General features: G+C 38.2%; 2 protein-coding genes across 3 annotated transcripts; one reads left to right on the top strand and one right to left on the bottom strand.

Moving 5' to 3' along the window:
* Positions 1-15170: 15170 nt before the first annotated feature.
* On the top strand, positions 15171-21568 carry LOC110787711 (MACPF domain-containing protein NSL1). 2 transcript variants are annotated; one of them, XM_021992349.2, is made up of 6 exons: positions 15171-15749; positions 17116-17354; positions 17492-17678; positions 19018-19101; positions 19202-19382; positions 20634-21568. In XM_021992349.2, the coding sequence occupies exons 1-6, from the start codon at positions 15483-15485 to the stop codon at positions 21497-21499; spliced, it is 1824 nt and encodes a 607-aa protein (XP_021848041.1). In that variant the 5' UTR covers positions 15171-15482; the 3' UTR covers positions 21500-21568. The 2 variants fall into 2 exon arrangements, with proteins under 2 accessions (XP_021848041.1, XP_056687221.1); XM_056831243.1 differs by having other exon boundaries at positions 15609-15749; positions 16905-17354.
* A 303-nt stretch (positions 21569-21871) lies between these two features.
* On the bottom strand, positions 21872-25108 carry LOC110787710 (pentatricopeptide repeat-containing protein At5g04780, mitochondrial). The gene has a single exon (XM_021992348.2). It carries the CDS (start codon positions 24939-24941, stop codon positions 22107-22109), a length of 2835 nt encoding a protein of 944 aa, XP_021848040.1. The 5' UTR covers positions 24942-25108; the 3' UTR covers positions 21872-22106.
* Between the last annotated feature and the right edge of the window lie 214 nt (positions 25109-25322).

The following is a 25322-nucleotide window of genomic DNA, read 5'->3' as shown; positions in this document are numbered from 1 at the left end:
TACAAATTAGGTTGTATAATTAACAAGCTTAGGCATTCAAATTTGTTAAACATATACAGTAGGTCAATCAAAAATTCAAGATTTAACAACAAGAATCACAAATATTCAATTTAACATCTTAAAATTACAAACTTTTGCGTTCGAAAAACTAAAACCTCCGAAAAGTCATAGTTAGGCTTCGAATTTTGGAATTCTGCGTTCGGCCGAAAAGTAGTTTATTTCAAAATTTTAGAATGCCTTTTACATGCGGAATTGACACAAAAATCACTCGATTTCGTTGAGTAACGAAGAAACCGCCGAAAAACTGCGTACATATAATTAAATAAACGCAATTTGCAATTAATTAACAATTACGAAAATTAATCACCCCTTTTAATTCTTTGCAAATTCGTAAAATTTAACCATGTTAAGCAATTATTATGGAATTAATTAGAGGCTCGTGATACCACTGTTAGGTTATGATACATATAAACGAATATAAATCATCCGGAAAAACCATAAACGACAGGATTCCAAATTAATTGCCACATAACAATTAGCATAATTAGGCTACATACTCTTTGTAGCGTGCCCTCCCTTGCTGCGCCCGAACCGAACAAGAACAAGTCTTTAGGACTCCAAGTGTCGTCCCTCCGTAGAAAGTCCATAGCACGTCCAGATCCGCCTTAAGATTGACCAACTAGAATCACCCTTAAGGTACTAAAATATTCGCTATTATGGGCAAGTGTATGACTGAGTTTTTGCTCAAATTCTTACCTTTGAATACTTCAAACTCGTTATAAATTATGAGCCTTGATCTCATATTTATAGGCCATGGAATAAGCAATCGAATCCTATTAGGATACGAATTAATTAAATTAGAATCCTAGCAGAACTCTTATTTAATTAATTTATCTTTTTAGGATTAGGAAATTTAATCATCAAACGAATCCTATACGCTTTAGGTTTCGTATGTGAACGCAAACACACACGCACGCACATCAACCCACGAGGGGCGCCATGCGCGCGCGCGCAGCCCGAGCGACGCAGCCCACTCGCCACGAAGCCCACGAGCTGCCTGCCCCTTTGGCGCGCGCTGGGCCTGCCTTGCGGTGGGCCTGGCGCAGCCTTGGGCTGGGCGTGTTGTGGCGCGCTATTGCCTTGCTGGACGCGGGCCTGGCTTCGTGCTGGGCCTTCGTCTAGCAAGCTCGTCCGATGCTAATTCGTACGACGTGCTTCCCATTAATTTCCCGATTCCGGAATTCATTTCCGATACGAACAATATTTAACATTTCCGATTCCGGAATTAATTTCCGTCTCGAACAAATATTTAATATTTCCATTTCCGGAATTATTTTTCGATTCCGATAATATTTCCGATTCTTACAATATTTCTGTTTCCGACAATATTTCCGATTCCAGCAATATTTCCATTTCCGATAATATTTTCCGATACATACCATGTTTCTGTTTCCAGCAACATCTACGACTTGGATAATATTTATATTTCCGATACGATCCATATTTCCGTTTCCCGCAATATTATCGTTTCCGGAGTATTCATTTTGTTTGCCTTTGACGATCTTAGCTCCCACTGAAACCAAGATCCGTCGATTCCGAATATCCATTATATAGAGTATTTAATGCTATTAAATACTTGATCCGTGTACATACTATTTGTGTGATCCTACGGGTTCAGTCAAGAGTAAGCTGTGGATTAATATCATTAATCCACTTGAACTGAAGCGGCCTCTAGCTAGGCATACAGTTCACTTGATCTCACTGAATTATTAACTTGTATAATTAATACTGAACCGCATTTATTAGACTTATCATTAAATGCATACTTGGACCAAGTGTATTATTTCCTTCACTGTATATTTTACACCCAAATAATTAGGGCTGTCAAATATCAACCCGAACTGTTGAACCCGTTGGGTTAATCCGATTCGTTAAGAACCCGAACCGTTAATAACCCGTTAGTTGGAACCCGAAAACTAACCGAACCGATAACATTCAACCTGAACCGCCTCGAAAATATTAAACCGATTAAGACCCGATACCCGATAACAAACCGTCATGCGTCAACCCGAACCCGTTTCTACCCTAACCGAATGGACCAGAAAACCGTTAATGACCCGATTTATTTCAACCCGAACCGTTTCAACCCGGGGAAAACCCGTTCACAACCCGAACCGTTTGAACCCGAACCGTTTACAACCCGAACTGTTTCAACCCGAACCGTTTACAACCTGTAACCCGTTTACACCCCGTTTAATTCAAACCGTTCATCACCCGCCTCAAAAATAAGTTTTTACTTGAAATATTTTCCGTCAAACCAAACAGAGCCGAAATGCTAAGATATCAAATGATATAATTCGTAAGGAATTGTACTTCTTAAACCTTTATAAACCAAAGATATAATTCAATGTGCGTTGTTCAACTGAGTAATCGAACTGTTGTTTATCAACCGACTAAGTAACTAAACATGTTATCATTTAACATATTGTTCTTTATTAGATGTATTTCCAATATAGCTATATTACTGTGTAGTTATAGTCTTGTAGAATTGAATGTGCACTCTTTTATTGACTCGTATTCAACTGACTAATCGTCTAATCAATCATTAAACTAAATTGATCTAATTCAATACCTTATAAGCTTATAAGCTTGTAACCTAAGAACTAATCGAAAAACTATGCTATTTTAATTGAATCGACTTAATTCATAAGAATTGAACTTGTTTGTCTCGTTTCGTTAATGAACGTGTTATTCTCGTTGTTGTTTAAACCAATATGAATATATGACAAACTTGTATTTACAAAATTTACTAATTCATTACGTATTAATTCATCATTATCGATTATTAATTACTATGTTATTAGTACTTATTTCATCAATACATGTTTCGTAATACTCTGACATGGTGGGGGAGGGCATAGATGATTTTGATTCCATGTGAATCATTTGATTGGTAAATATTACAAGACATTGACTGACTTTTATTAATTAAGATTATGAAATTAATAGGATAGTGAACATTACTACATTAGTCGTTCGTCAAAAAAGAAAATAACATTAGTTTTAAATCACGTAATCAAATTATATGGCCTCTTTTACCTGTCACTTTGCTTTAGTATAAACTATCGAAAATTGTGATTTTAGTAATAACTCGAGATTGTTTGTAATTTGTATCCGAATTGATCTGACTAAACATGAACCTGACCCGATATGAACTCGACCCGATATGAACCCGACCCGATTACAATCCGGCTAAACCCGTTAACAAACCGAACCAAATTTACCTGACCCGACTACAAACCGACCCGATCTTACCCGACTCGGTATGAACCCTACCCGATATGAACCCGACCCGATATGAACCTGAACCGATTTGAACCCGACTTAACCTGTTTTGACCCGACCAAATATAAACCGACCCGATATGAACCCGACCCGATATGAACCAGACCCGATATGAACCCGTACCACATAACCCGAACCGAACCGTTAATTTTTCAACCCGACCCGAACCGAACCGATAGCTAAATGAATCGGTTTCAACCCGAACGAACCGATAGCAAAATGAACCGGTTTCAACCCGGCCCGAACCGAACCGATAGCAAAATGAACCAGTTTCAACCCGAACCGAAACCGAACCGAAACCGAACCGATGACCCAATTTGACATCCCTACAAATAATACAAAGTAATAATATTTTACACCCAAATAATACAAAGAAATAAAGTGATGTTTTTGCTACACGAGGCAATCGGTTAGGAGTTAGGGGCAAATGGAGTATAACATACGCATTATGTGCCCTTTCTAACCAGTTAGCGTGTAAAAAGTCCCGACGTGAAAATTACTATTGAGCCAAGAAATTTATGCGGCCAGCCCATTTGTTTAAGACCCCTTCACAGTCAACACATTTTATTATTTTCACTCACGTGCCTAGGCCCTACTGACTACACTTTTTTTAACGCAAAAGTAGATATTATATTAGCTGTTAATCAAGTTTACAACCAGTGGGCATTCCTCCTGGGATTGCTTCTCTAACACTACCCCCAAAAGATTGAAAAACTGTGTTCTATAATACATCAAAAACTTGCACAAAAAACTATCTAGGCCACACATTAGTTTCCATGTTGTAGACATTCAAGCTTGGGAATGGCCAGCAAACTCTTTCTTCTACGTACTCCTTGTGCTGCTGATCTTCACTCACTGGTTGCTTTCCTTTCCCTCCTGTATTCGTGCTTTTCAAATTTGCAACACTTGTTGTAACTGTAGTTGGTATTGTTCCAAAAAGGATCTGTGTGCTCACAATTGCTGGTGCATCTGTTGAAGTTGCTACTACACTCGACTCCCCCACCTCTTGCGTACTCTGCTCTCCTGTCTTGTTCAAGTCTGGTATTGCCCTCAATCCTTCAAGATCTCCTTCATACGCAACTCTAGCAAATGGTGGTGGACTGAGAAACATCTTGTGCCCAACCGCCATGGCGAATGAGTATTGTGCAAGACAACGGGCCACCTTGTTGGTGCTTCGCGGAATATGTGTGAATTCGATTGATCTGAATCTGCTCATAAGACATGCCACATCGTTAATTACTGGTGATAACTCATGATGGTATGTGCCATCCAGGTTCTGAAGAAGCTTGATTAAAATTGCTGCATCTGTTTCCAGCTCCAGATTCTGTATATCGTAATCCACTGCCATGGTTAAACCCTCTCTGATGGCATATAATTCAGCTGCCAATGGTGTGGAAGCATTATACTTGCTTGAAAACCCCATGTACCAATTTCCAGAAACCCCCCTAAACACGCCCCCCTCCCCACTGCTTCATTCAAATCTTTCCAACTGCCATCCACATTCAGCTTCAAATAATCATAAGTGGGTGGATACCAGGTTGGTTTTGGACCCCTGCTAACTGTTGTTTCTTTCCCCTGAAGAATATAAGAAATAGAAGCATGGTCTATAAACAAGGCATTGTATATTGAAAAGGGCTTGGTGACCTTTAATTCAAAAACTGTTTTGTTTCTAGCAATCCAGATATGCCAAACTACTGTACTGAACATAACCTTCCATTCCTGATTTTGATTTAAGTTATAAGAGATCCAATCCCTCCAACTGGAATTAAAAAATAATTGCAAGTTTATGACAGTTGCAACCTTTGTTCTTTCAAAAATGTAATTCCAGATAATTGAGGATTCCCAACAGTCTCTAAACAGATGAAGGTGGCTTTCTAAAGCATGATAACATCTAACACAAGTGGGGGAAATAGCTTCCACAATAGAAGAAAGTTTTTGTGCCACTGGTAAAATTTCATTACAGCAATTCCACAAAAGCATTTTATATTTAAAAGGAATTTTGATTTTCCAAAGATTTTTCCAGTTAAAATTAGACACAGATGGAGCAACAGGACCTGGAGACTCAAAAGACAAAGCATAAGCTGATTTTATTGTGAATTGGCCATCTTTGGTATGTATCCATCGTATATAATCCTTTGTATTTCTATTTTTTGAGAGGGGGACACTCCTAATAAGGTCACAAATATGGGGTGGAACCAAGTCCCTAATCCTCTCAATATTCCAACTGCCATTTTTAATGATATCTCTGACATACCAATGACTAATATTATCCGGGATTTCCCTAGTGGTTACTTTATAGAGAGGTTCCGATCCCACCCAATGATGATACCAAAGGGAGGTCGACTCCCCATCCCCTATTCCAACCTTTAAACCTTTTTTCAACAAGGACCGCCCCTTTAAAATATCTCGCCAAATCGGAGATTGATGCGATCCTGGAATACAATCTAAAAATTTTCCTTTTTTAAGATACTTTTCCTTAAAAAATTTAATCCATAATTTGTCCTGATCATTAAGAACTTTCCAACCTAACTTTGCCATGAACGCTACATTCCAGTCCCTTAATCTTCTAATTCCGAGCCCCCCCAATCCCATTGGTTTAGTCACAGTGTTCCATGAAATTCTGGCAATGTATCTACTTCTATCAATTTTGTTCCATAAGAATTTCCTGGACTGTTTTTCAATTAAATTAACAACCCTAATCGGGAGAATAGAAGTTTGCATCGCATATAAAGGGAAAGTATTCAACACTGATTTTATTAAAGTACATCTGCCCGCCATGTTTAAAAGCTTCGCTTGCCAACCCCGAATTCTATCTAAAGTCTTATCTAAAAGGCCCATAAAATTTGCTATTGTTAGTTTATGTGGTCTAATATCAACCCCTAAATATTTTCCGAAACAAGTACCGTGTTTAAACCCATAAAGAGAGGCAATAGAATTGCGCACCACGTGACTCATATGTAAAGGAAAAATAAGACTTGATTTGTTCATATTAATCTGTAATCCTGACATGTTACTAAAGGTACCCAAAGTTCGCATGATCAAGTTCATATTAGAAGTAGTGGCACTCCCGAACAGAAAAACGTCATCCGCGTAAAAAACATGGGACAGTGCTATAGTTTTAGTCATTTTAATAGGTTTCCAGCCCCCCCTACTCACCTGATCCTCTATAAGGATGGACAATCTATCCAAACAAAGTACAAATATATAAGAAGAAAGAGGATCTCCCTGTCGTATTCCTCGCGTTGGAGCAAAACTTTTGGTAATCTCTCCATTCCAAAGCACCGTAATGTTTGAGGTGCAAATACAACTCATGATCAAATCAATTAATTTTTGAGGGAAATGATAAAACATTAGGGTTTCCCTAATAAAACTCCATTCAAGACTATCGTAAGCTTTAGTTAAATCCAATTTTAGGGCCATAATGTTATTTCGTTTTCTACATTTATGAAATAAATGGGCCATTTCCTTAACCACTATCACATTATCTTCGATGCCTCGACCCTTTATGAAGCTGGACTGAAGGGGGCTAATTATTTTCTTAAGGACCGGTCTAACTCTACTAGAAATTATTTTAGTAACCAACTTATAAATAGTGTTGCAAAGCCCAATTGGACGGAATTCTGACATTGTCTCTGGGTTGGCAAGCGTGTCGCTAACATATGAAAATATCGAGTATTATAATCCCCATATTTTCGCCAATTTATGCCCGCCTTTTGAGCCCAAATAATCCTTTCCTTATTAAAGATATCTTTTAATTCCTGGAGTAAAATTTTCTCTAGATTGTACAGATAATTACTATGTTTATGAGCTAAAGCAATCTGTATTCCATTAATGCGGGCGATTAAACGTTTTTTCTGATTCCTAAGGTTACCAAAAATATTACTATTCCATAGTTTAATATTTTCTAAAAAAGTCTGCCTACCTAGCATAAAATCGTTATTGTTATTAACCCAATTATTAACAAAGAAATCACGAAACAGAGGGTGCTTAATCCACACCTCTTTGCATCTAAAGGGATACACTCCTCTAGTAACATCATCACAAAGGGAAATTAATAAAGGTGCATGATCTGAATGAGTTCGTGGTAAGTGATGTACCTTGGTGTGTGGAAAGGTCTGCATCCATGGAGAATTAATCATCGCACGATCCAGTCTCTCCTTGATCAAGCCTAAACCTTCCCTTGAATTTGTCCATGTATATGGACAACCATTGTATCCCACGTCCACCAACCCTGCTGTATCCTTGAAATCATTTAAATCCTTGCATTGACTTGGACGAAAAGGTCTACCACCCAATTTCTCCGCCTGAGTGGTAACTTCATTTAAATCTCCAACCACCATCCAAGGTGTTTCTGGCGGTGGGAGATTATCCTTCATTTCCCTCCAATACTGATGCCTTGCACCTGAAACACTTGGAGCATGCACTCCCGTTACCAAAACCTCTGGTTTTATGTTTTTAAAATGAAACAGACCATGGAACTGGTTAATATCCGCCGTAAACAAGATTAAATCCACTGTTTTTTTCCAGAAAAGCCAGATGCCACCTCTTCTTTCAACTGGAGATACCACTTTGTAAGCATCAAACCTTAATTCCCTCATAACCTGTCTTGCTCTGTGATCATCACTTTTAGTTTCCAACAAAACTAAAATTGCAGGATGTTGATCATCTATCACAGCCCATGCATGAGGGATAAAATCATCCCTTGAGGCTCCCCGCATGTTCCATACACAAATTTTCATATTTAAGCTTGGAATTGGCTTCTCCAACCACACACTAGATACCTCCTTCGTTCCTGGTATTGGCGGCCGGAAGTACTCCTCCCAATCCCGCCAGTGTTCCGACACTCCCATCATCCCCACATCCTCCAATCGAATCGGAGTGATGTACGTGAAGATTCTCATTGGGTCCAGCAAATGTTGATAGTACCTGGCCTAGATTTGGACCCCTACCACCTCCCTCTGTGTGACGTACGTGACCGTATGGTGAAATTCCCTTCCCATGTCTTGTCCTTGAGTTTCTAACTGCAAGGGCATGATCTTTACTACGCTTGGAGCTCGTGGAACCAGGTGAGGTCTCATATTGATAGGATTGAAATCCGGCGATGCCCCCACTGCTGGTATCCGCATTATCTCCGTATTCGCAATTTCAAACCTGGGCCTGGGTGTCGGGCTTCTTATCGGGTCTATTTGAAGGAAATAATGCCCTTGGTCCAAGCATGCATTCAATGATAAGTCTAATAAATGCGGTTCAGTATTAATTAACAAGTTAATAATTCAGTGAGATCAAGTGAACTGAATGCCTAGCTAGAGGCCGCTTCAGTTCAAGTGGAATTAATGATATTAATCCACAGCTTACTCTTGACTGAACCCGTAGGGTCACACAAATAGTACGTAAACGGATCAAGTATTTAATGGCATTAAATACTCCATCTATGGATATTCGGAATCGACGGATCTTGGTTTCAGTGGGAGCTGAGATCGTCACAGGCAAGAAATGAATACTCCGGAAACGATGATATTGCCGGAAACGGAAATATGTATCGTATCGGAAATATTAATATTATCCAAGTCGTAGATGTTGCCGGAAACGGAAACATGGTACGTATCGGAAAATATTATCGGAAATGGAAATATTGCCGGAATCAGATATATTGCCGGAAACGGAAATATTGTCTGAATCGGAAATATTATCGGAATCGCAAAATAATTCCGGAAACGAAAATATTAAATATTTGTTCGAAACGGAAATTAATTCCGGAATCGGAAATGTTAAATATTGTTCGTATCGGAAATGAATTCCGGAATCGGAAAATTAATCGGAAGCGCGTCGTACGAATTAGCATCGGACGAGCTTGCTAGACGAAGGCCCAGCACGAAGCCAGGCCCACGTCCAGAAAGGGAAACGCGCGCCACAACACGCCAGCCCAAGGCTGCGCCAGGCCCACCGCAAGGCAGGCCCAGCGCGCGCCCAAGGCTGCGGCAGTCGTGGGCTGCGATGCCCGGGCTGTGCGCGCGCGCGCATGGCGCCCCTCGTGGGCTGCTGTGCGTGCGTGGGTGTTTGTGTTCACATACGAAACCTAAAACGTACAGGATTCGTTTAATGATTAAATTCCTAATTCTATTTGATAAATTAATTAAATAAGAGTTTTATTGTGATTCTAATTTAATTAATTCGTATCCTAATTCGATTCCAATTCTCTTTCCATACCCCTATAAATATGTGGCCTTGGTTCACAATTTATAAGAAGTTTTTTCAAGTATTCAAAAGTGAGTTTTTGAGAGAAAAATTCAGACACGTTCCTTGCTCAAAAGTGCCAAAATCTTTAGTACCTTAAGGGCGATTCTAGTTGGTCAATCTTAAGGCGGATCCGGACGTACTGTGGACTATCTACGGAGGGACGACACTTGGAGTCCTAAAGACTTGTTCTTGTTCGGTTCGGGCGCAGCTAGGGAAGGCACGCAACAAAGAGTATGCATCTAAACTATGCTAAATGATTATGTGTAAATAATATGTTTTCCTGGCTAAATGGTTTTTCCGCATGATTTATGAATTGTCATATGTATCATAACCTAACACTATTTGTCTTCTGTAACTCGGGTGAAACAGATCCGCCTCCAGCATCCTTGGTCCCCTCTCTGTCGCACATGGTAGCATCCCTATCTCCTCCGGAAAGAGTTGAAGAGTTTTCGGTTGTGTCAATGAACATTGGGCTGACTGCAATTCCCCTTCCATCGGAATTGTTTCCCCCCTGTTTTTGCTGAATCGTGGCCCCCTCTGAATCCAATTGCTTCTCCCCCTCCTCTGGAACTGTCTGTGTGTTGGTTGAGTGGACATGCACGAACTTTGCACCTTCTCCCTGTTGCTCATTCTCTTGTTGAGTGAAAGATGAGTCTTGCTGAAGACGAGTAAGAGGAGCTGAAAGGTTTTTAGTAATGAGTGAATTATTCCTTAACTTGTTATCTTGGTTTACCGTAAGATTTAAATCCTTTTGAAAATTGCAATTGGGAGTAGCTGAATCATCCTCATTAGCCAAGTGTTCAAAGGTGTTGGACAAGTGTACGGCAGCCTCTCCTGTTTCATTCGTTCCTTTACTTCCTTCCGTTGTTCGATAGTTTCCATCATTATTGTTTTCCTTGGGAATTGGCAATGCCGATAAAACTCTCTCCTTCCATTGGTTATTCAATTGTCCCACCACATTCCTTCGAGCTTCTGAAGTACTATAGTGTTTTACAATTCCTTCTCTTCCTATTCCTCCTTTCTTATATTCGTTAATTTTGGTATTGTCTTCTCTTTGTTTCCCCCTATTGGGCTTATTGTTCCTTTTCTGTTGAATCATGATCCATGGCCCATAACCTTCCTGTGCATCCTCATTGTGGACCGCCCCATCCATACTTTCTTTGTTTGTTGTACGTAAAACACGTAATGTATCTTCCAATGGCCCAGCTTTCTGTGACTGCTCTAAATTTTGCTCCCCACTTTGGGCCTTAACTGTCTCCCTGGGCCGGCACTCGTTCGTTGGGCACATGTGTTTTACGTGTCCAATTTTTCCACATGCAAAACACAATGTGAAGAGATTTTCATACAAAATTGATTGCCAACACCCCCCTACCCAAACACGTGTTACCAAGGGTTTAGACAATTCAAGATCAACACAAACTCTGGCAAACCTGGCCCTGGTAACTTTGTCCGTCGCGTAGTCCACCCTAATCGGTTTTCCGATGATCTTCGCTATCTCGAACAATGCTTCCTTGTCATGGTACTCCACTGGTAATTCCTCAATACGAATCCAAACTGACATGTTATCAAAACTATTCATTGAAGGTCTGAAATTTGGTTTCCACGTGGTTATCATCAAGTAGTGATCCATAATAAACCATGGCCCTCCAAACAAAGCTGAGGCTAATAAAATGATATTCACCCCGTCCTAGAATTATAGTCGAATATTTTGAATCGTGTGTTTCACAATTATATTCTTATTTTCTTATTTGAACATAAAATACTAGGTTCTCATATTAGTTTTATTTGAGATCACAAACAAAAATGCGTTGTAAACCTCCCACGTACTATATTTCTTTCCTCGTGTACTTTATTTCTTTTTACATATACTATATTCTACTTTCTCATGTACTTTATTCCTTTTTACATGTACTATAGTCTACTTTCTCATGTACTTTATTCCTTTTACATATATCATATTCTACTTTCTCATGTACTTTATTCCTTTTACATGTATCATATTCTACTTTTTCATACAAATTAATCATCAATGTATTACTCCCTATGCCTCGGAATACTCGCAACATTTTGACTGGACACGCTTGCCAATGCACAATTTTAACTATTAATGTCTTTAATTATATATTATAAAAACTTATAAAATATTAATATTTTGAAAATATATATCAAGATGAAGCCAACAATATATTATATGTTAAACTTGTATTCATATACTATAAATAAAATAGGGTCAAAGTGAATTTTGGGAATAGTGCAAAAAGTCAAATCGTTGCGAGTATTCCGGGACGAAGGGAGTATATTTCAATTTCCCATAAACTATATTCCACTTTTCTTACACTAAACAAGACTATAATTTTGGGACAGAGGGGGTATTGTACATAGGAATGGCAATGGATCGGACTCGGGTCGGATGTAGTAAAATCCATATCCGATCCATTTAAAATTCGACTCCAAAATTGCATTCATATCCATTTACAATTCGGACTCTAAAATTGCATCCATATCCATATCCATTTAAAATTCGGACTCCATAATTGCATCCATATCCAAATCCAAATCCATATCCATATCCATATCTAAATCTGAATCATGCGTTAACTTTCCTTACATAGAACTTGTATTTTTTTTTAATTTTAAACTCGATTTAGAAATCATATTTCTCATTTACCAAAATCTAATGAGTTTCTAATAAATTAATAAATTACAAATATTTGCGTTTTAATCAAATATATTAGATTATATTGGGAACTTCCTTTTAAAAAAAGTTATGTACGAAAAACAATACACTTTGTAATAATTTCAGGTCGAATTTGCACTCGGATTTGGACTCGGGTCGGCTTCGGATTCGGGTCGGAGTCTCTGCAGACTCCATATCTGATTCGTATCCATTCGGATGTTTTTAATCGGATTCGGATTCAGACTTTTTTTTCTTGGATTCGGATAGGATTTTTTCCTTCGAATCAGGTCGGACTCGGTTCGGATTCGGATGTGATTGCCATCCCTAATTGTACATGATGTGACTCATCTTTGTAGACTAAATGAATACGGGTATTGGCCCATTGGATACCAAGACTACCAACTTAACATCGTACTATAGTGTAGGAGAAGATTACACTGGCCGTAGCACTAGGAATGGCAATGGATCGGACTCGGGTCGGATGTAGTAAACTCCGAATCCGATCAATTGAAAATTCAGACTACAAAATTGCATCCATATCCAGATCTATTTAATGAGTTTCTAATAAATTACAAATATACGCGCTTTTAGTAAATATATTAGATTAAATTAGGAGCTTCCTTTTCAAAAAAAGTTATGTAAGAAAAATAATACACCTTGAAATAATTTCGGGTCCGATTTGGACTCGGATTCGGGTCGGACTTGGGTCGAAATCTGTACAGACTCCATATCCGATCCATATCCATTCGGATTCGGATGTTTATAATTGGATTCGGATTCGGACTTTTTTTTCTCGGATTCGGATCGAGTTTTTTCTTTCAGATCAGATCGGACTCGGTTCGAATTCGAATGTGATTGTCATCTCTACGTAGCACAACACCGCCCTATATGAAAAAAGCACGGCACGACAAATGGTATGTTTTTCTACGAATTTTCATCCCTCGTTATTCTTTAGGTGCCAAGCAAAATAACGGCCCTATTTGGTTCATTATTAGTAAAGGAAAGGAAGAGATCTAAGAAAGGAAGGGAAAAGAAAGGAAAAGAAGGGAAAGGAAAGATATTTTATTTTCCTTTGTTTGGTTTAAGGGAAAGTAAATATAAATGACAGCTTTTAATTTTCTCTTTCCTCCAATTTTGGAAGGAAAGGAAATTGAAAATTTTATAAAGGAGTTTTCCTTCCAATTCCTTTCCTTTCTTTTCTTTTCCTTTCAATTCCTTCCAACCAAATAAATGCAAATGAGATGAGAATCCGAAGGAACGGGCTAGTTTTGAGTCCCCCAAGGCCCAATAGACCACCCTTCCTCATCATCACAATAATACAATAATAAATCATGGAGCTCATTTGGCAAGAGGAAAGAAGAGTGAAGCTCTACCCAAGAATCAGTTCAAGGCCGGCCCGCAACCATTTGGGCCCATAGGGATAAACTATGGCCCAAAGGATAATGAAGTAAGGACTAAGGAGAGGGGAACGGTATTAGGATTCACGACTGAGCCTGCCAAACAATTGAAAACCATTGTGTTAGTCGGAATATAATTTATTTTCTTTTTTTAGGAATGACACAAGTATTAAAGTGTTCACAAATTCTTATTTACAATGGGTGTACAATAAATATTGTACACCGAAGTAAAAGTTGACTTAAAATGCTTTAAAGTTACATTTATATATGTAAAAGTTATCTATTTTTTAATGATAAATTTTTCATTTGAATAAAAAATTATTTCTTCAAAATCACTAATAATGTATAAATTAATCATTTAACCCTTTAAAATGTTTATCTATCAACTTTTTAATTTTATAATATAAAAGTTACAGAAAAACAGGTTAAAGTTACGAAAAACTGCATAAAAGTTATCTTGGTGTACAATAAATTTATTGTACACCTTGTGCGCGCAAGACCTTTTGTAAAATGTTTCTATCCCACCTATTGATGACCTACTAACTTCTCTCACATTTACAGGACTCATTTTCTCACAATATAAAATAATTTTACTAACTATATTTATGTTAGACCTGATCAAAAGGCGGGTCGGGCCAAGGGCATAAAAAACTGCCATTGTTCGGGCCGGCCCGGGCCAAGGTTCGGGCCAATTTTGTGTGCCCAAAACCCGCTATTTTGGGCAAAAATTAGCGGGCTTTTCGGCCATTTTCGGACCGGGCCAAATTTATAACTAAAATTATTGTTTTGCGTTGCCCAAAGCCCGCATTTTTTTTAAAAAAGTTCGGGCCGGGCTCGAAAAGCGGGCCGGAATAGGCTGCCCTAACCCCGATAATTTTTGGGCCGGGCCAGAGGCCGGACCCATGATGATCAGCTCTAATTTATGTTAATAAATTACATTCTATTATCCTTATCTATTAGTTTACTTACGTTACGTGTCTAATACAGTGTGTCACTTATTCTGAAACGATGGGAGTATAATATGTTAAAAAATAAAAACAATGATTACAATCTTGAGTAAAATCAACTCAGATATACCTAGTGCAAGTGCATACAAAAATTATTATTCCCTCTGTTTCTAAGTAAGTGTCTATATAGAGGAAATTCACAGTAATTAATAAAAATGAAAAATGTGTAAGATAAAAAATGATTGAGAGTGTTTTTTTTAAGAAAAGATAAAGTAAATAATTATTTATTGATAAAATACAAATAAAAGTGGATGTGTGAATGAAAAGTGAGAGAAATGTAGAATATGTATAAAAAAACGATCATAATTCATGAAAAAGTGAGAAAAATATATTGAAAATTGTATGTCCAAAAATAAAATAAGACACTTAAAATGCTATTTTTGGAAAGTGAACACTCATTTAGAACGGAGTGAGTAGCCTTTGTCTACTCCGTTAGATAAGTAGTATTTTATCAAATCCAAATGATTTAACTAACCCATGCATACAACAGTATTCAAACAAAAATTCAACAACTAAAAAACTGAAATTCAAACAATAATCAAAGTTGGAGTCAAAACCAGAGGAACCTGCATACGAAGCAGCAGATTCCACCCAAAACACGCATCAGCTTGACTGACTATTCAACACTTATCTTTCTCTCTCCTCCACAGTCTTCTTCTTCTTCTCTCTTTACTTTTATCATCAATCACTCAAATTCACACCCCTTTCCAGCAGCGCAGCCATACCTTTATTTATTTCAGTACCACAAGACAAATATCCGGGTCAATAATTATTTCAGTACTATCTTTAATTTTTTAGCTACCCGGAAAAACAATAGAAATGGGGAGTATGAGAAATATGGACCCTCAATCGGTAGCCGAGAGGGCAGTTCGAGTAATCGGGTACGGGTATGATCTTACTACGGATCTCCGATTATCGTCTTGTAAAGCTGGACCGTCTGATTCAAGATTGATTGAAATTGATCATAGATTCAGTAGAGATTTGGTTTTACCTGGTGGAGTTGTTGTACCTAATGTTCCGTCTTCTATTAAGTCGGATAAGGGCGAGCGCACTCGATTCCGGTCCGATGTTCTGTCTTTTAATCAGGTAATTATAGCACTTGTTTGGATAATTTAGTAATTATAGCACTTGTTTGGATAAATAGGGTGCTGAAAAACCCAAATCGACGTATGTTACTCTATTATCGAAAAATATTGGTCAAAAAATGGCCAACATCTACCAAGTTAGTACAGAGTATAATCATGAATTCGGAATGTACAACAAATGTTATTAATGTTCAATACGAAATATGTTTAACACTTTCACTTCTTATGGGGTACATGGAGCACATACCAAGTTAGTATTATCGAGATTTCGGGGGTATGATAAAATTATGCGTCAATTAGCATTATTAATGTTTAATACATGCAGAGTAGTATATACGATTATACGTTATAGAGAGAACTGAGAATGAGCTGCATATCTCATTTTCCTTTAATGAAAACATTTTATTGAAGTGTTTTTAATTGACTTGTTATGGTTTGAGTAGTGAAGACTTGAAGGGGATGAAAAAACTAAGAACAAAAATTTCAGCCGTTGCAAAATTGATATTTTTTTTTTTTTTTGCTGCGAAAGAGCCGGGCAATACAAATAACAAAGGGGGCGGGGTTTCGAAACTGAGATCTATTATACACAAGTCATCGGTCTAGTTAATTCCAACATTTGTCTCGTAGGTGAAGTTGCATATCATTTTCATTCATTATTATTACCCCCATTGCCTCAAAGAGGACTCCGCAAGAAGCGGGGTAAGGTGAAGTTGCATATCATTTTCATTCATTATCATTACCCAATTGACTCAAAGAGGCTCCCGCAAGAAGCGGGTTAAGGGGGTCGGACTCGGACGTACGCAACCTTACCCTCAGAGAGGTTGGTTTCAATTGACCCAAAAGCAATAACATAACGACCATCTTCTACTTCATGGAAAGGAAAAGGAAGCAAAGAGGTTTTAAGAGTCATTTTGATTTAGTCCATTACATCCCACAACCAAAAGAACAAATGAATCAAGGGTGAAGATGGGCTTACTCGTAGGTGAAGTTGCATATCATGAAAAGAAAAATGTATTAGTGTTTACATAGATGGACAAGAAGAGCAGTTGGTCATCAGTCTATCATCAAAGTTAGTGTAACACTGGTTTGTTATTCAGAGGTTCTATGTTTACAGTTTACTGTTCTGCAATCATGAAATGCCCATCTTCCTTGACAGGCCGGCCTGTGGCTTTGATGGCCAGGTTTAAGAGAAGAAAGCAGCAAAGTGATTTACTAATACTTCAAACAGATCAGTAGATTCATGTCTGCTGTTGCTTTTTGTGTCGATCAATGAATTTCCAAGACTCGAGGAGTTGTTCTACTCTATACATGAGGAGTGAACTCAGGGAGAAAAGCCTCTTAATTTTTTTTAACTTAATATATCGCAGATGTCGGAGCATTTCAATCAAGACCACTCCTTATCTGGTAAAATTCCTTCAGGCCATTTCAATGTGATGTTCAGCTTCAAAGGGTGCTGGCAGAAAGATGCAGGTGTAACAAAATCCCTTGCCTTTGATGGTTGTTTCATCACGCTTTACACTATAGAGCTTCCCAAATCCCATATGACACTTACTGAAGATATCAAACGAGAAGTGCCTTTGTTATGGGACCCTGTTTCCCTTGCTGCGTAAGTATCTACTTTATAATGCTCTCATTTATTGAATGATTGATCTTCCCCCCTCTATGGCGTAATATTGTTGCTTGGTATAGTTTGATGCTGAAAATTTATTAAATGTCTTACCACTCAAGTAACATGTATTTCAGGTTCATTGAAAAATATGGAACCCATATTGTTGTTGGGGTAAAGATGGGAGGTAAAGATGTAATACATATCAAGCAGAATAAAAGCTCCAACATTGAACCAGCTGAGGTGCTGAATATACTCAAGAAGCTTGCTGATGAAAGGTTTTCTGAAGATTTACAGAATAGTGGAGCTAATGGAAAGCCAAAGGTGCATGCACTGCCAATGTTTTGGTTCTTTCTTTAATTGAATTATGCCATCAATTAAAGTTACTTCAAATGTTAGCATCATGCTTCTGGGTTGGCCTTAACATAACTGGCACAAATCTTACATATGGAAGATGGCTGCTGATTGGATCCCTGTAAGATGATACAGTACTCTTCACTTACCATATCACAGCAAAATAGCTCATTTTTACAATCACCTTAGGTTTCTGGGAGAGAAACACAACTCTATTATTTCCTATATATCCCTGTCCTGAACTAGGTTAAATTTCGAGGTGAATGGAGTTGAATTCTATGAGAATAAAGCACTTTCTTGAGGGTAAACTGCTATGGAATAAAGCCCTATGAGCCATATTACTGTGCAACCAAAGTGAGTACTAATAGCTGATAGTGATTGGATAGTCGCCGAGCTAACGCATGCAGTTCTAGATTACATGAATTCTGCACGTTCCTGAGGCGCCTAGTATCACGCCTCCTGATATTTTGAGGGATACCCACATTAAAGCTTATAATTAACAGCTTTGAAGGCTTACTAGCTACTTGCAAGATTGATTAGTCTTATCCCATGCTTGGGTGGATGCTTGGAGGGTGATAGGTATTGTAGTCCGTAGGTCAAGCCCCTATAAGTCACGGATTTTAGTTCTATCCTTCTGGTTGTTTTACAGCTCATAGGCCAAAATGAGCCTTTCAGCTTAAGATTGTGAGTTGAAAACTTTAGATAGTCTCTTGAGCCAAAGTATGAAAATCGGAGGTTCCTTGCTTATAAGTTAAAACTTGATACACTTCTCGATTTTTTTCATTAGAGGCCCAAGGCTTCAAGGCCTCCTAGGACTTTTCAGGAGTCTGAGGACAAAGGCTAACTACTTGAGTTTGTGTCAGTGTGCTAAAGTTTCCTTTCCTAAGCTCATAGCTCATGCAAAGCATTCAAATTATCAGACAAAAATCAAGTCCAACATCTGTATGAATTATCAAAACGAGTCTATTTTTAAATTGCCATATTCTTCCCATTTACCTCCTAAGAATTTGCGTTGTCTCTTGTTGTACATTTGTCATGTGGGACTGCTGTGTATTTTTTTTCTATTTTCCTGAGGACTTATTGAATCATACTGCCAAAAGAAAGTGCTCAAAGATCATTGTTCTTATCATTGATCACGTTGGCAATATTTTCTTCAAATTGGTTTAGTCTTCTAGCTGCACTTTAGTTATCTGCCCAACCTTCTATACATCTACAAATAATCTTGCCCAGTTATTTGTTGAGAAAGCTTCTAGGATATGTGCTGCAGGAGAAACTAACTCTTCTTGGCTTCCATTTTTTTTTGTTGTAGAACAAAAACCGGACTAACTGGCAACTCCAAGCATCTTTGGCTCAGTCATTCAGACCTTCCGTCACTTCTCATTCAAAGAACGAGGTTAGCTTTATGTAATTTTTTTTAATTAGTTAATGTAAATTCTGTTTAGTAAATAGTTTCAAGAAACTAAATGTTAATCAGGATTGTCATAATTCTGCAGGACCTTGTGAGTATTGCAGTGCGAAGAGGAGGCATTGATCTCGGAACACACAAAGAGTGGCTTTCAACTATATCTGAGTCACCGAATGTGATATCTATGTCCTTTGTGCCCATAACAACACTGTTATCTGGAGTCCAGGGCTGTGGTTTTCTCAGTCATGCCGTAAATCTGTATCTCAGATGTGAGTCATCTTCTACACTTGACATCTCTTTTTAATTTAAAGGTTCAAATGGAACAAGTCTGTCAGTCGTTCTATCAACCACTATCTTCTTTGCTACTTCATAAGTTGTCTTTGCTACGTCATAAATTGTATAGTGCATGGAGTGAAGCTATCCGTGCATAAACTTGGGTCGTGAGTGATTTACACCTAAACACTCGAAGGCCATAAATAACTAGTTTAGAAAAACATAAGTGTGAGTAATGAGAGGGCTATTTTAACCACTCAAATTCACATACGTGGTAATGTTGGAGTTCAGAGAACTAGATACACTTTAAGAGCATGTTTGGTATATACTTATGAAATAAAATGGAAAGGAAATAAATAAGAAGGGGAAAGGGTAGTGTTAGCTATTACCATTATTAGTTGTTTGGTATACCTTACAAAATGAATCACTTGTAATAAAATAGGATTGAGGAGGGTAACCATTTTGTTATCACAGGGTTGGGACAGGTAACAAATGGTGGTAATGGTTACCCTTAGGAAATAAAATGGAAAGGAAATAAATAAGAAGGGGAAAGGGTAGTGTTAGCTATTACCATTATTAGTTGTTTGGTATACCTTACAAAATGAATCACTTGTAACAAATTGGGGATTGAGGAGGGTAACCATTTTGTTACCATGGGTTGGGAGAGGTGTTGTACATTTCAGATGGAGCCAAAGATTCATTTGTTCTTTTGCTTTGAGATGTAATGGACTAAATCAAATGACGCTTAAAACCTCTTCGCTTCCTTTCCATGGAGTAGAAGATGGTCGACTAAATTAAATGACGCTTAAAACCTCTTCGCTTCCTTTCCATGGAGTAGAAGATGGTCGTCCCGTTGTCTAGTTATCGCTTTTGGGTCAATTTGAAACAACCTCTTTGAAATTACAGGGGTAAGGTTGCGTACGTCCGACCCCCCGTTACCCCGCTTGTCGCGGAAGCCTCTTTTAGGCAATGGGGTAATGATAATGATAATGAGGGTTGGGAGAGGTAATAAATGGTGGTAATAGTTACCCTTAGGAAATGGATTTTGTTACCACTCCTCTCATACTAAACATTAGGTAATGGAAATAGTTGATTGATTCCATTTCCAACACTTAAAAACTCTACACCAAACATGCTCTAAAAGGATTGATCATCTAACTCAACTATAGATGCCTACCTTTACAAGATTTTGTATTTGTTTCTCATGAGTAGTACAACATGCACTAATATATTACTTGTATGTACAGATAAACCTCCAATTGAAGACCTTGCTGAATTTCTTGAGTATCAGTTGCCTCGGCAGTGGGCTCCAGCATATGGCGATCTTCCATTGACCCTTCGACGAAAGAAAGATGCATCACCGTCATTGCCATATGGATTAATGGGTCCTAAGCTTTATGTAAATGTTGTGCCGGTGGAAACTGAAAATAGACCTGTCACAGGAATACGGCTTTTCCTGGAAGGTAAGAAGAGCGACCGTCTTGCAATTCATCTCCAGCATCTTTCATCTCTACCAAGGATCATCCAACTTTCTGATGATCACAGCAACCAACATAGTGATCAACATCTCGAAAAAGACTACATAGAACCTATCAAGTGGAGTATGTTTTCCCATGTTTACACTGCCCCAGTTGAGCATAATCATTTATCCACTGATGATGCTGCCCCAATTGTAACAAGGGCATGGTTTGAGGTCAAATCCATGGGCATGAAAAAGGTTCTCTTTTTGAGGTTAGGGTTTTCTATGGTGACTTCTGCAAAACTTCGAAGATCAGAGTGGGATGAATCAAACACCTTATCTCGGAAATCAGGGATGTTTTCAAAGATTAGTGGACGTTTTAGCGGGGCATTAACCCCATTACCGGAACCCCAGAAGCCAGATATAAACTCTGCCCTCTATCCTGGCGGGCCTCCTGCTCCTTCTTCGGCACCAAAACTGTCAAATATTGTCGATACCAAGGAAATGATAAGAGGCCCAGAAGACCATCCTGGATATTGGGTGTTGACAGGAGCAAAGCTGTGTATGTTGGGTGGAAAGATCAGTATGAAAGCAAAGTTTTCATTGTTAACCATGATTACAGCAGAAGATTCAGAGGATTCAATGTCTATGTAAATTTTGTCATACATTAGTCAGATATTTTTTGATTAGTATATAAATAGAAGTATGTTGTGTTTAGGCCTATTCTTTTCTCCCTTTTTCCAATTTTTGTGTGTTTGGGGTAGGAAGACACTACCCAGCACTCTGTATCATATCACTCTCAGGTCATCACTCTCAGGTTAGAAAGGTGCAAACTGGTTATGTTGTATATACTTTTCGTATAAATTTCCATTCAATGTGACTCCAGTTGACTTCCATGTTATATCCAGTCTAATGTAATGTAATTCTTGCATTACTCTTAAGATAAGACAGTCTGTTATCGACAGTCGAGAACTCATACCAGTCGATGGGTATTATGCAAATGCCAAACTCGGCTATAAGACAGTCTATGTTAACTAAATGATTATGATATTATTCTCAAAATAAGCCGATCTTTCCTGTGAGTAACTAGGTGGAAAGACATTTTCATACGATTTCATCTCTATATTTGCAGAGTAACAGCTAAACATATCCCTGTTTCACATCAAAAGCAGAAAATGAAACATTTGCAGAAGTAGGACAATCTATTGTAGTTCATCATAGTGTGTGATTCCTGTAACCTTCTGCAATTCAATATCACCACTCACCAGTAATCCCCGCAAGAGCATGAACCATCTTTGAAATGATGATACCTATTTGTATCTCTTACAATAATCTCTCTAGAGACAATCTTACAGATGAACTTGAAAGCCGTATGACAATCCAAGCAAATCCGAAGATTCTTCTTAACTCTAATGGGAGCACCTGGTGGGGTAGCTATAAGTGCAAAAGCAACAGCAAGTTTTTCACTGTGATGAAGCAACTGCAACTCCTTTTCGGATTGTTCAACATCATGGTGATCATTTTCCAGTGTAGGAACATACCCTTCCTTTACCATGAGATCCCTAATCTCATTCAACTTTGCGTAAATTTCAGTACTTCTGGGGTGTCTTTTATCTCCAACGATAAAAATGTGAATCTTGTCTTTCACCTCAACCCAACTCATCCCAGGCTCCTTCTTCACCTTATTTTCCTTCATCATTTTCCTCATTTCTGATACATTTTGCCACATTCCAGCTGATGCGTACAGGTTTGTCAGCAAAATGTGTGTCCCGGATTTCTCTGGCTCAAGGATGAATAGCATTTCTGCTGCACGTTGCCCTAACTCCACATTCTTGTGTTTTTTTGCAGCACCAAGAAGTGCTCCCCATACTGCTCCATTCGCTTCATATGGCATTTTGTTCATAACCTCTAAAGCTTCGTTTAACTTCCCAGCTCGTCCCAGGATATCAATCATACAAGCATAATGTTCTTGAGTAGGCTTTATGCCATATAATTTATCCATTGATTGGAAATATTCTTTGGCTTCTTCAACCAAACCTGTATGACTGCATGCACATAGGACACTGACTAATGTAACATGATTTGGGTGAATACCTTCCTTAATCATCTGATCAAATAATCGGAGGGCTTCTTTCCCATGCCCATGTTGAGCAAGTCCTCCGATTATAGCAGACCATGATACTATTCCTTTCTCACGTAGCTTTGAGAAGGAAAGAGTTGCATCTTCTATACATCCACACTTAGCATACATGTTAACAAGGGAATTTCCAGCAAAAGTATCAGACATGAATCCAAGTTTTAATGTATGAACATGTATTTGTTTTCCTTGTTCATAAGCAGATAAATTTGCACAAGCATTTAACAGAGCACTGCAAGCAAATGGATCTGGCCACACCCCCATACCTTGCATTTCCTTATAAATCTTCAGAGCTTCCTCGCCTAGTCCATACAGGGAATAAGCCGTGATCATGGAAGTAAAAGATGCTAAATCTCCTTTCCTGGATTCTTGGAAAATTTTGGCTGCATCTTTTATGTTGCCAAACTTTCCATACGAGTCAATAAGGCTATTTACAACATAATCTGAAGATTGAAGACCCGATTTTACGGAAATTGCATGAACTTGCTGACAAATTTCAATATCCTGCAAACTAGTTATGGATTTGAGGACTGCTGATAAGGTAGTCTTATTGAAACCTACTCCCACTTTATTCATCTCAGTGAAAATCCTTAAAGCTTCTTTGTCTTCTCCATTTGACGAGTAACCTGAAATCATAGCATTCCATGCAATTAATTCTTTCTCTGATATTGATTTAAACATAGTGTTTGCCTCCTCCAACAAGCCACATTTGGAATACATATCAAGCAGACCAACATTGGTAAACAAATCTTCTTTTGTATCTATCTTAATCAAAGTGGAATGGAGCTGTCTACCCAGCTCTTTCAGTCCTAATCCTGCACATGCTTTTAGAGCACTCGATAATGTAAACAAATTTGGATATACACCCAAATTATTCATCTGACCAAACAATTCCAAGGCTAAATCATGCTCTTCATGGAGCACAGAACCGGCAATAATGGCATTCCAAGACACAATATCTCGCTCCATAACATTATCGAATACAAGAAGAGCATCTTTTATTTCCCCCACTTTGGCATACATATCAACCAGTGCATTTGCTGAGAATTGATCAGCCTCATGTCCAAACTTTATCAAGTACCCATGGATTTTTCTTCCCAAATCACAATCCAATTTCCCTGTACAGGCATTCAGCATACTTGAGAGACTAAACTCATTCGGTTTCATATTAGTTGAAACCATTTCATTGAACAAACAAATTGCCTCTTCGAAAAAATACCCTTGCACATAACAAGAAAACAAAGCATTCCACGAAACAACACTCCTTTCTGGTATTTCATCAAATAACCTCCTAGAATCCTTGAAGTCTCTACATTTTGCATACACAACCACCAAGGTATTCGCAACAAAAACATCAGACCCAAACCCAGTAACCAATGCCAACTTATGAATTTGCTTCCCATACCTCAAATCCTCCCTAATTCCACAAGCCTTTAGCACACTTGAAAATGCAAATTCATTACAAATAATACCCAAAGAGTGCATTTCCTGAAAAGCCAAAAGGGCTTCCTTGGGCATCCCATTTTGGACATACCCAGATATAATAGCTGACCAAGAAACCAAGTCTGGTTCAGGACTTTCGTCGAGCAGCTTCCGGGCATACACGAAAAGTCGACATTTGGAGTATAAATTAATCAAATGGTTCCGAAGTTTCGCATCAATTAACAACCCAGATTTAGTTAATTGAGCATGAACTTGCAATCCAGGACCAAGGGACTTGGTTTTACAGCAATGTGACAAACAATCGGAAAAAGATTCATAGGTTGGAAAATCACCTCCCTTTTCGGCTATATCAATGGCATAACCAGTTTGATGATTTTCGCTATATCTGGGTAGTGTTTGGAAGTGTTTAGAAGAGAAGATTGAATTTAGGACGAGACAGAGTGAGATTTTTTTGAATGGCAGGTAAGTTCGTTGATAAAGGGGTGCTTGGAGGGAAAATAGACGACGAATGTTCATGATCCATTAGTTGGCTCGCGCCCAACCTCCGTAATTAAAAGACAACCCAATTGAACATTGGAAATCACATTTATGCCGTTACATATAAAACACAAATTGAATGCTACTATTATTTATGTTTTATTAATATGACCTACTACTTGGTAGATAAGTCATTATTGTTTGAAATGAGAGCGCCACAAGCCGATGTAGTTGATTATAAATACATTTTAATATGACTATTTTGTGTAACGGTTTTGCTTTCCCACAATCGAGCAAATCAGTTTAGCAAAATTGTCACTATTATTACACTCTGTACAATGTATTGATTGAGCAAAACTGCTAATAAAATTACATTAGATTTTTGGCAAGTTTTGGTCACTGCAATTTGATGAGCTTACC

The sequence above is a fragment of the Spinacia oleracea genome, chromosome 6 (assembly GCF_020520425.1).
Source record: "Spinacia oleracea cultivar Varoflay chromosome 6, BTI_SOV_V1, whole genome shotgun sequence".
Taxonomy (NCBI): Eukaryota; Viridiplantae; Streptophyta; class Magnoliopsida; order Caryophyllales; family Amaranthaceae; genus Spinacia; species Spinacia oleracea.
Note: the sequence above shows the minus strand (reverse complement) of the source record. Positions and strands in the feature narration are given on the sequence as shown.